This window comes from Papaver somniferum, chromosome 6 (assembly GCF_003573695.1).
Source record: "Papaver somniferum cultivar HN1 chromosome 6, ASM357369v1, whole genome shotgun sequence".
Classification (NCBI taxonomy): Eukaryota; Viridiplantae; Streptophyta; class Magnoliopsida; order Ranunculales; family Papaveraceae; genus Papaver; species Papaver somniferum.
This window is the reverse complement of record NC_039363.1, coordinates 114,601,702-114,614,792: the sequence shown is the minus strand read 5'-3', so window position 1 is coordinate 114,614,792 and position 13,091 is coordinate 114,601,702. Positions and strand designations below refer to the sequence as shown.

Sequence of the window (13,091 nt, the reverse complement as noted above, 5' to 3'; positions counted from 1 at the left end):
TAATGGTTTTATTATAAAAAAAACATTAAATTCTGATGTTCTTACATAAAAGTGTGCAAAAGTAGATAGCTATATGGAATTGGAAAGCAGTAGATGGTACTTAAGGAACAAACAACATTTTAATGCTTAAAAATAAATAAATAGAATAAACCGTATGAAAAGTTAAAAATTTGGACCCGAACAATGTGAAGCTCTAGAAAATAGCCTAGCTGGCCCGGCTTATAAGACGGCTCCGAGTGCGGTTGCTGCAGCAATCGCGAATATGCCAGGCAAACTTGCAGACAAATAGGTCGACCCACCGGACGACGGTGCTTCTGTTGGTGCTGGCGGTAGTTCATGAACCACAACAGTGAGCTTCATACCTTGCCAACAAAAACCTCCGCCGCTGATGAAATAATAGGGTCTAGAATGATTAAGTTGGTATACGTCGCGTCCTCCTCCTTTCGATATATTGTAAAGAGGATGATCTGTTGAACATGATTCATAATCTGTCTTGTTCACTTCAAACACGCTATACAGCTGCCTATTTATCCTTGGCTCATCAAATCCCCAATCTATAAAAATAAGTTCCAAAAATCTTAGTATCATGAAAGAAAAGATGCGTATATAGGAAAGATTAGAAATCTAGGGTTTCATCAAGATTACTTACAAAGCCAATCACCAACATAGAATTGTTCATGGCTAGCCCAATCTGATGTATAGTTCATCTTATTTGGTGCCCAACCATTATATTTAGTCCCCCCGACATCGTGTTTAAGTGCTTCACAGGGTTTCATCAACAACGAAACAATAACAAGTGTTGTTATCGCCAATCTTCTCATCAAACTCTCCATGGCTGCTAATTATACGACTCTACAGTTGCTTACCCTAGCATATGCATATATATAGACAATATTATATATTGACCGCCTTCCATATATATATATGCTAAACTGCACATACAAGCAAAAAAGTTAACAAAAATATGAAATAAACCCCACTCTCAAAATTTGAACACGAAGGTTCGTCTTCTCTTTCACCGTTTCTTTCTTCTTTTTTGCCACTCTAAGATTTGATTCTAAAATTCATATTTGACGTGTGAATATCTTTAGGAATAATTAATGGTTGATACTTGAGAGGTTTGGGGTTTTAATGGAATTAATTAATTAATGCGGCTACTAGGTGTGGTTTACGTTGATTGATTCATAACGGTGGTGAAAGGAAATCAAAAAACTACGTTTTCTTTCTTCTTTTTTTTGATACGGCGGCATACACCCCCTGAGTAAACCCGGCCATATTACCATTCATGGAGAATCCGGATGGACAGACATGGAAAGATGGGACAAACGATTCGAACCCTGGGCCCAGACCTGACAAATCTGAAGTCAGCCTATTTTCATGAGCAGTCGGCCCAATTAAATGCGGAATCCATACTTTGATAACCGGAACTCCTTCAACAGGCAAAAAGTATAAATTTTCGAGGGGAAATACTATGTCATTGGGTCCGGATCCTCTGTGCCCACCAGTAAGTAATTGGCACGTGTCTATATTTTTAACTACGTACCACGCTATCAGATTTTGGGTATATTTGAAGCCTGAAATTAGATGATTTACAAAGAAAAACAAAGAATGTTAAATTCTTCCTTAATCATTTTTTTTTGTGGGAATGTTATAAATACAAATGTAATAAAATACACACTCGCAGAGGTTTATTTGATTGATACTCCAGAGACTTTTTGATCGATTCCTCCAGAGATATTCCTTAATGCTAACTCACTCACTACCATTTCAGATTGGCCATGGTGATCTTAAATGATTAATATACTTTTATGATGTAAATTTGAGGAATGTAGATCATTGATTCTGTGAAAAACTTATAAAAGTTTATATTTTGATCCAATAATTAGTTGGTGCAGACCATGTCGATTAATCATGATCAAATGACAATGAGTATCTATAATTAAAAGGAAAAGAATGGAAGAGAACGATTTTATGCTTAAAACTCTCATTCCCGTCTACTAATAAATGAAAGGAAATTGCAATTTCAAAATTCTAAATGATCATTAAAAATGCATTACAGTTACACAGTCCTCTGCTGCAATATTGAGTTTTGAGAAGGAACTAGGAAGAGATGATAATGATTATGAAAAATATTCCATTAATATCTATGCCGGCTAAATAGGTTGAGTATAATATGGAATGTCATGTATTCAAGTTAATGTCCTCTTGTCGAACTATCATTCGTTGGAACTGAGGGCACAGAGGATCCCGAGACGTTGTCATGTACGAAGAACAGATTGAAGTTCGAGTAGGAATTTTTCTCAACATTATTCGGATTTAAAAAGAAAAAAAAAAAAAAAAAGCTTATCCAAAGTCGAAACAGTATTGTTCGTTGCATAAGAAAATCATATTGAGGTTCGGCTTGAAAAATACAAACCTAGCAGAGCCTTTGTGTTGTTCTTCAAATACGAGAAAGAGATTGAGGTTTAGAGATGATTTTTTTTTCCGACCTAGCCAATTTTATTTTATGTGCTATAAATTTTAATATTCTCAAACTAACTGAATCTAATGTGAAAATTGACTATCAAATTACACTACTTTTAACAAGACTTGACAGGCTAATATCGAGTGTCAGATGACGAAATATACACGATTGAGATTGTTCCTTTATAATATGGGTTATCCGGGTTAGAGCATGATCTTTCATAGTTGTTTGAGCATTGCTCGGTCGAATTCACAAGTGTTGTTATCTCAAGCTTGTTGTCAAATTTGGTTGTCAAAACTATATCTTGATTTCTAGTCTACAATTAGTTAAGTCTCAGATTAGGATAGAATTGTAGTTGAGAAGGGACATCACGGCAGTCATCATTGCGTTTTACCGTTTGAAGGAGAAGATCAACCGAAGTTTTTGGATAACTTCTTCAACAAAAGGTAAGTGAAGACTGAACCACCTATTTCTCAAGTCATATTCATCTTTCTATCTACGAGACGTTGTCGCGTAACTAATTAGACTATCATAAGCATATCAATAATTTCGAGTCAAGTTTATCTTGTAATTAGTCCTCGAAATATATACGAATAAGCTTAATGAAAATTTGTTCATACTTGATGAATTTCGTTTATCTTGTAATTAGTCGACTAGGCTTAATGAACATTTGTTCATACTTGATGAATTTCGGTTAAGGATAATTTGTTGTTCGTAATCTAAATTATGATTCGAGATTATCATTCGAAAATAGTTTGTAACAATGATATGTGTCATTGATGTTATTCGAGAATGTTCGAATTGATCTAGAGAGAAATATGGAACTACTATTATCTTCGGATACAAGACAGTAAGCATACCGGTCTTAGAAATTTGGAAAATTGTTATAGGTCTGAAACCGTAGTACACGTACCGGAGTAGCTATATGTCGACAACAACTTTTTGGTACACATACCAGTATGCATACCTTAAAAAATATGTGAACTCGTGAACCCGGAAGGGTACGCAAACCAGTACGCGTCGGTGTGGTATCCATACCCGATACACATACCGGAAAAGTTCTGTATGTTCCAGAACTCTAATTTGTCTTAAGGGTATACATACTCGGTAGACGTACCATGACAAATATGTTGACAAACAAGGTTTAAGTACACGTACTTTCCCTGTCGAATAATTTCAAATGCACATAAAATTATTTATGTGAGATAATTAGCATTTGAACAATCTCTAAAAAATACTATATATATATTTGATCACATGATAGTGACTCAAGATTAAAGTCTTAAGTGTTATATGAAAATGCTCTAGCTTATAGTTAAGTTTGCTAGTTTCGGCTAACCATCCATGAACATTGTCTTTGTACACGGTTCGGTTACGGTTCATCCTAACCAGAGTGTATATCTTGTTATAGTAATATATTCAAAGATTCATCTAACAATGGATATTGTTTGCTTGGTTCCAAAGCTATTTTAGATTAAACCTAAAACAACTTATACTTTGAAAGTCTATATAAGAGGAACCTCAAGCAACTAGAGTCATCCTCTTCCTAAAACCCATTTTAGGGTTTAGAGACTAAGAAGACTTCGTAGGGATTCTTGAAGCCAGGTACATCTATCTTTTATCTTGATAGCTCGAGTATCCTGATCTTGATTGATTGTTGATTCCACAAGTTTAATACTTGTAAGGTGACAATAATCTAGGCTGCTCTTCGGGAAGCATAAGTCCGGATTTTGAGGTTAGCTACACTTTGTCTATTGTTATCGATTTCCAGTCTCACCTTGATCCATGATCAAAAAGGAAATCACACAAATAGGATTATCTTTGGGAGGCAGATTGGTTTAAAGTATTCAATTGAGTTGAAGCAACTCTTAGGCTGTAAAGGACGTCAACTAAGGGAATCATTTGCGCAGAGTCCTGCTGGGATTCAAGAGGCGTAAGGAGCGCGGCTGTAACTGAATTGTTGTGAGGGTTTAATTCGGTCTCAACTACATTCCAGTCCGAAGTTAATTGGTAGTATGATAGTGTCTTTAGAGGCTTAATACAGTTTGGTGTTCAATCTGGACTAGGTCCCGTGGTTTTTATGCATTTTTGATTTCTTCGCTAACAAAATTTCTGGTGTCTGTGTTATTTCTTTTTCGCATTATATTGTTTATCTTTATAATTGAAATATCACAGGTTGTACGTAAATCAATCCAAGTAGATACACCCATCCTTGTTTGTTGGATAAGACTTGATGGATTACTTGGAAATTGATCTTTGGAATCACCCAAGTACTCTCACACGTAAATTAGGTTCACGAACTAGTCTCTGTAAACTTTGTGATTGTGAGAGAAAGAGATATAACTCTAGATATTATTCCTTGATTCAGATTCATTAAGTTGAACTCTCGGAATTGTAGTTAAGTTTGTCCATACAGGTTGCCTAAAAAAAAGTTGATGGTGTATTTTGGTACCAACAATGTTTTCAATAGTTATCCGTCTTTTTTGCGTTTACTTCTCTCCTACTTTTTTTTGGCCCTACGCAATGACGTTTTTTTTCCTCGTTATTACTGTAACATAATTCTAATAGAATCTTCTTTAGTTATCTTAGATGTTCGTGAGTTTAATTGTCCGTGAGTTTAAGGTTTACGATTCTTAGATATATTTTATATTTTAAAGCATGGTGCAGGTTTAATTCTCAAGGTTGGAATAGAATGCTAAAGTTGAAGTTCATTAACCTCTATGAAGTTCAACAAAAAAACATGAATCCATTTGACAGACATATACTTTTGTTAAGTCATGATGAGTAACTTTGATTAAATTAAGTAACAAAAATACCCAAAACTTCATACAACGTGCCCTCAAACCCAAGAGATCAAAATCGAGATTGCAATGTTAAAATGTTTTGGTTTTCAATCATTCAAACCAAAATTTAGGTTCACAGACCTAATCGATTGTATCTCTTGTAAAAACTTGCAAATTGCGATATTGAATTCTTAGTAGGCAAGAAAAGTTCATCCCACGATTTCATATATTCAAGAAATCTTGATATATTTATAACGAAACCGTTTTATTCCTTAAAAAAATTATTTTTATCCTTTGGTCTTAGATAGAGATTCTTTAGGCGTTTTTTGTTCATGTTCAGGTATGCTAAAGAAATTTGGGACATTATTTTGATATCTCATTGAAGAATCGGAGAGAAAGGTGGTAGAGACTTGAGAGAAGAAGAAAGATAAGCCTAATGCGCCAAACATCTATCTTTTTTATAGATTGCGCTAATACCCAAAAAACCAATATTATTAAAGTATAATCTCTGTCGTGTTTCCATCTTTTTATCATCATCAAACGGTTGACATAAGAATGTCAAACTTTGTCAAAAAGAGCCATGTCGATGGAACAACCCTCGTACTAAGTTTAACTCCTAATAACATAAGGGCATTTTGGGTATCAACATCAATATATTGATAACGTCTTCCAAAATTTACTTCAAGATAACCTTATTTGTCATATTCAAGTATTCCTCAAAAATGCGAGAGTAGTCCTCAAAATCGTTCCCAAATTAGGGGCGAGCATAGTCCATCCAATCCCCCTGGCCTGTTCCTGTTCCTGGTTCAATGTTATTGATTATTTACCCGAACTTTGTAGAAATGGATTGGACATGAGTGTCTTCTAAACAATCCATTAAATTTCGGACTGAACACAAGTAAGTACTATGTAATTTATCATACACTTACACGGCTATAAATCTCATTTTATATTTACTAAGTTTCAATCAGCTTGTCTTCTCTAAGTTTGACTTATGTTAGAAGATGGTATTCGCGCATTCAATTCTATTCAAGTTTCACCAATAATGCAGATTATGCATTAGCAATTATAGTGGATCAATCAATATGTAAAAAGAAAAGGGTACCACGTACATTACCAACTTTTTCGTTCGGCAACCTGTATGGACAAAACATAATACAATCTCGCAAGTAGTTCTAATTAAATATCCCTAAACAATAAGTATATAAAGTTTATATCTTTTTCTACTCCACAATCAGAATGTTTAAGACAAATATAGTTTGTGAAACTGATTGTATAGAAGAGTACTTGGATGTTCTCACAAATTGATATCCAAGATCAATCTAGTTGTATCTAAATAAAGAGGATCTGAATTCTGCCAATTATAGAGTTGTTATCTATACTCTAAGATATGAATTCTATAAGAACGAGTATTATAATTGATCACAATTATTACGGAATTATCTACTAGTATTAATTACGTACTACTTGTGCTATTATTATTATAAAGATAAAATAATATAATGTGGAAAAGGAAAAACACAAGACACTGGAAGTTTTATTCAAGAGGAAAACTGCACCTGCATAAAACCCGAGACCTCATCCAGATTTGAGTACCAAATTGTATTAAGCCGCTACAGACACTAGCTTTCTATCAGACTTCGAACTGGAATGTACGTAGTTAAGACCGAATTCACCCTCCAAGCAATTCAGCTGCAGTCGTGCTCCTTACGTCTTTTGAGCCTCGTAAGGATCCACACAATGGATTCCCTTAGATGACGTTCTTCATAGCCTATGAATAACTTCAACCTTCATGAATACTTTTGGTACCAATCTGCCTCTAATATATAAGCCTATTTGATTTTCATTTAGATCGAATAGTTCAAGACTTGGAAATCTGTTTACAATAGACAAATCTAGCAAACCTCACATATCCAGAATACTTATACTCAATTAGCAGAGAATCCTGGATTATTAACCACCTCTCAAGAATAGTCTTAAACCGAGCAATAAAAAAGAGTTTTAGATATCTATCTTGAGGAATCACAAAGTCTGAAACAAACTATGTAATTTCTATTTATCTCGTTCCTGAAGGAGATTGACGAAAACCTCGGCAAACAGAAATAACAAGATAAGGATACACGAACTATCAAGGTAATGATAGTCGAACCTGACTTCACGAATCCCTAAGTGGAGTCTTTAAGTCGTAAACTTAATCATGTTTATCATAGGAAACCTAGGTTAATAAGAGATGACTCTAGTATAAAACAAAGACATAAAAGTGTCAGGCATTGAAATTCCCAATTGTTTGAGTCTCTCTATCTATAAAATTTTAAGCCTAGAGGTTTCTTAGAATTCAAGCAAACACTTTCTCTGTTTAGATGAAACTCTTGTTAGGAGTTCATGTAGTATGTGAGAATATTGTCTTGAACTTGCATAGAAGAATATCCACTGTGGTCTAGGGTACCAGAACCGTGTATAATGATAGTTCATGACAAGTATGCCTTATGAACATATAAGCATAATCTTGTTCATTTTAACACTTAAGACTTGAATCATGATACACTACACAAAGTTATTTGGTGATCAAAGATTTTTTAGAGGTTTTCATGAGAGTTGCAGCAATGCCAAACATATTTGCGAAAATAGTTTATGAGCCTATGCTTAATTCGTACCGGGTAGGTATGTGTAGGGGTACATGTATCTATAAACCAGTTCATGAATTTTCAGGGAGATAAGGTATGCGTACCATGTATGTGTCCCCTTAAGATATTCACGCACTTAGGCCCTTCAGGTACGCATGTTGGGTATGCGTACCTCTCCCTGTTACGAATTTCATAACCTTAAGGTATGCTTAATGGGTATGCATACCTACCTATGATCGGAAGACATATGTCTAGTACTAGAGCACTTCTCGGTCGACTCGCAAGCGTTGCTATCTCAAGCTTGTTTGTCAAGTTTAGTTTCCAAAATTATAAGTCTTGATTTCAAGTCTACTAATAGCTAAGTTTCGGACTAGGATAGAAAGTGTAGTTGAGCTCTAGACTCCACGATGTTCATCATGCAAAGACGAAGAACTACTCAAGGAACTGGTGGAACTTCATCGACAAAAAAGGTATGTGGAGACTTGAACTTATCCATCACTCAAAAGTCCACTTTATCTCCTATATTGAGACAAAAGTCCTATTGCTATATAGACTATGATTATACACATGTACTATTTCGAGATGACTTTATCTCGCTTATCTATTTCTAGAAATATGTGTTGGTAAGCTTTCGCTTTGGCCAGGTTCATCTTTACTAGTGACGAAAGTCATATTAGTTACAATTACTTGAAAATCGCTTTGACGAAAAATAGTTTGTGAACAACAACGATGTAACGTCCTCTAAGAATGTTTCAATGATTGAAATGAGAGTTTTGAATACATAACCATGGTTTGATATAAAAATTGTGAGACAACTCATATGTGTGTAAGTCCAATATCCTTGAACCAAAGTATGAGTACTTTGCTGCTCAGGATAACCGGAACTAAAGTCCACGTACCAGTACGCGTACTGCCGGAAGTTCACATCCCATGAATTTCTGCTGGAGTTTGTGAACTGAAAACAAACTTAATCCGGGTACTTAAGTCCGCATACCAGTATGTGTACTTAAGTAGGTTATTTTCTAAAAACAGTTTAATTCGTGAACTAAGACATTTATATTTTAAGGAATGCAATCTTTGCGAACCGTGGGTATAATATTCATGAATCGATTCGAGTGAATCAAACTGTTTTTGTTTCGATTATGTCTTGTATACTTCTATGAGATCTAAGCAATTGAACAAGTCTATAACTAGTTCATTTGAGTCATTTGAACTAGTTGTGGTAAAGAAGAATAAGGTTGATATGAAAGCGCTCATATGGCTAACCTATGGTTAACTACCGTTGAACCAACGACTAGTACACGTTTAGGTATGGTTACTCAAACATAAATGAAGTTACATTTCATATGCGTATAACAATATAAGTTCGATCCAATGGTTGAAACATATTAGCTTGAATCTAATCAGGTTTTCATCTAACGGTGAATATTGAATGCTTTGTTACCAAGGTAGCATTGATTGCAAACCATGATTTGAAGACTATATAAAGGAGAACTTTAACAACTGGGAAACCTAATCCCCACACCTCGTGTGTGATAATAGTTGTAATCTAGAGTCGATTCTCCTTTAACCTTAGGTTTCTATCGACACCATGTAGGTTAACGACTTGAAGACATCATTGGGATTGTGAAGCCAGACCCAACTATTTTCTCTGTAGTTGCGTGATCTTATCTTGTTGTTTCTATCGTATTTGAGTACAATCGTAAGATTGGATTGAGATTAATTTCTCCGATAGTCAAGATAGAAAAGTAGTCACAAACATCTTCGTCTCATCGTTTGTGATTCCGTAATATCTTGTTTCGCTAGTCGATTAAGATTATTGTGAGGTGATTGATAATTCTAGGTTGTTCTTCGGGAATATAAGTCCGGGTTATCGATTGGTTCATGTTCACCTTGATTTATCAAAAGACGAAACAAAACTCGTAGGTATTTCTGTGAGAGATAGATTTATCTATTCATGTAGACTTTTCTGTGTGATACAGATTTGTTTATTAAAGTCTTCGACTTTGGGTCGTAGCAACTCTTGTGGGTGAGATCATCTATGGGAATCAAGTGCGTAGTATCCTGATGGGATCAGAGATGTAAGGAGCACAACTGTACCTTGGATTAGTGTGATATTGATTGGGGTTCAACTACAGTCTAGACCGAAGTCAGTTTGTAATAGGATAGTGTCTGTAGTGTCTTAATACAATGTGTGTTCAATCTGGACTAAGTCCTGGGGTTTTTCTGCATTTGCGATTTCCTCGTTAACAAAACTTCTGGTGTCTGTGTTATTTCTTTTCCGCATTATATTTTGTTATATAAATGAAATATCACAGGTTGTGCGTTGAATCGATCAATTGGTAAATCCAACCTTTGGTTGTTGATTGAAATTGATTGATACTTGAACATTGGTATTTGGTACCGTTCAAGTTAATTTCTCTTGTATTCAGTTAGACTCGCAGATTTCTATTTGCTTGAGTAAGTATTGAATTGAGAAATTAAGATATAACTCTTTGATATATCTTTCTTAAGATTGAGTCTGACTATCTAGTTGATTCTCTTAAAAGTATATTGGAGTTAGTCCATACATATTACTAAGTGAACTATTGGGTGTGGTTGTTAGACCCCTTCTTTTTCAATTGGTATCAGAGCAGGCAAACACGTTTAAGACCTTATAAGTCTGTGTTTGTAGCGATCTGACTCTATGGAACGCAATAATCTCTCGGATAGCGCAACACCAGATCAGAGGTCATATGAGATGTTTCAAAATCTTGAGACATCTAAGAAGCCTTTTGTACCTGCCTCTGTGTATCTGAATCTGCCTTCAACTGGGAAAAATGTCTTGATGACCAGTTGAATGATCTTTCAGTTGAGAGTGATTCAGAAGATGGAAAAACTATTGATGAGGAAGTTTCTCAATATATCAAGCTCTTTGACCATGACTTGAAAGAAAAGAAGTCAACAGATTGCTTGAGAAGATATTTGGCACCTCTCTGTCAAGAAAACAGAAAGATGAGAAAACTCTTTAAAGGTTATGATTTTGGATATGAACTTTTACAATCTACCGTTAAAGATCGAGAAGAAGACTTACGCTCAAAAAGGTCCGAATGTGATAATCTCCTTTGAAATCTCTTTGTATTGAAATAAAGACTTGCGGAATCTGAAGAAAGATATGACTCCCAACAAAAATGTTCTAATGACAGAGAACTCAGTCTCCTCTCCAGAGAAAAATCTTTGGAGACCGATCTTGCTGCTGCCCTTAATAAGGTAAAATCACTTGAGGAGAATCTGAAAAGATTCATTTCTAGCTCTACAAAATTATCTTCTATGCTTGGAGCATGTAAAGAACACCATGGTACACATGGTACACGTGGTCTAGGCTATAAGGGAATAAACGCTCCAAGTACTGATAAGATCAATTTTTCTCAAGCTAATGTCAACTTTTCATGTAAAAAAACCTTACCAGCAGCCGACGGTTTTGTAAACAAGGATTGTACTCCTTCAAATTTAACTCGCATGAGAACAGTCAAGAACAAATCCTTTAACTGCTATTATTGCGGAAATAAATGACATCTTTAACGAAGATGTCGTTTTCGACTGAGGAATGAGAAACTTCACAATATTCTTGTATGGATGTCTAAAGAAGTAATTAAACCTGTCTCTCATATTGTTGGGGTAAAAGTCAGTGTCTGCAATCAAGAGAAATGCTGTGATGAGTCATTTATAGATTATGATTTTGAGACAAAAAATGCCTACAATTGTAGAAAGAAGAATGTCAAGTGGAGAAATGACTATTTAAATTACTCTGAGAAGAGAAAAAGGCATAGGATAAAGAATGAAAAGCTAAATCCCTTATCTCCTTCTAAAGAAGACAGTGAACCTGAGGTGTCTGCTCCAGATTTCATTCATATCAATAACCGAGTCTCAGAACTCAAGATCAGCATAAACAGACTCAAATGGAGTATCAAAAAGGCAAGGAAAGCGGCAGGTTCAGGTATTCCTAGTTTCTCTCCGGTTAAATCTCTTTCAACTAATCCTAGTGATTTTTCTGAAAATATTAAAGAAGGAAAGAGAGAAGAAGTCATTATTCTTGATGAGCAAAAATCTCATCAAAGTACAACATGACTACTCAATGTAGCATCCTTCTTGTAATGTGGAAGGATGCTCATAACTCTCAAGAAGCCTTTGTGTCTTGAGAAAGTAGTTGTTTATATATATATATATATATATATATATATATATATAAATATATTTTTTTGTCCTTTAAGAAACAATGATCATAAAACTGTTGAGCCTTGCTCCAGTACTTTACATGATGTAATGTTTTTTGATCGTTCACTCTTGAGAATAATTTATTGTTGATTGCCTTGATTTTAAACAATTCTCTTATGTTCCCTTGAACTAAGAATGTCATCCTTTGTTTAACATTATTCTTGAGTTTTTCAAGACTTCTTCTAAATTTAGCTCCATTATTCTTTTGGTCTCGTACCAAGGTTGTAACCATAAGTGCACGTACAACTGACCCACACAGAATGTATACGAGTATCCCTAGGGTTTCCTAAGAAACACTCATATATATATATGTATCATGCTCCGCTTTGGTACATACACGTTCTGTAACGTCAAGAGGTTCACCTGATTTCTGTGTGCACAATGGATGGATGCAACAAGGAAAACAATGTTGAGAAGGGCAAGACTATCGAGTTTCACGAGAACCATGTTTTCATAACCTGTTATCATGTTGTTGATCATGAAAACAAACTACCAGTTCAGATGTCATCACAACTGGTAGGAAATCTTTTTCAATATTTTGAGGTCGTACGTGAACAACTTGGAATTGCAGCAAGGAATCTTGAATTTCTGAAAAACGAACTGAAGAAAGCAACTGATGAGCTCGTCCATGTTCAATCTCTGGTTGCTGGATATGTTTAATTTTTAATTTTTTTTAAAATTATGTTCTCTAAGAGTTGTTTTAATTTTGTCTAGAAATCTTCTTATGAGAATTTTATTCTTGTGTTTTTAGGAAGAATAACCAGAGTTTGGAATAGCCACTATTGTGATTACACATAGCTATGTCCAACGATTTTCATCTTCAATGTTTTAAGATTTATTTGCTTAAATTCTAAAGTTTGTTTGGAAGATGATTTTTGTAGTATTAATCTTTATGGTTTTATATATTGCAATTTGTTATGGGATATGTGTGTTTGCGTCCGTGAACTATGATTTTCCCATAGGTGA

General features: G+C 34.8%; 1 protein-coding gene across 1 annotated transcript; it reads right to left on the bottom strand.

The window, feature by feature from the left end:
- Positions 1-28: 28 nt before the first annotated feature.
- On the bottom strand, positions 29-832 carry LOC113286066 (lamin-like protein). The gene is made up of 2 exons (XM_026534784.1): positions 650-832; positions 29-554 (listed from the first exon to the last, which is right to left on the bottom strand). The coding sequence occupies exons 1-2, from the start codon at positions 819-821 to the stop codon at positions 220-222; spliced, it is 507 nt and encodes a 168-aa protein (XP_026390569.1). The 5' UTR covers positions 822-832; the 3' UTR covers positions 29-219.
- Between the last annotated feature and the right edge of the window lie 12,259 nt (positions 833-13,091).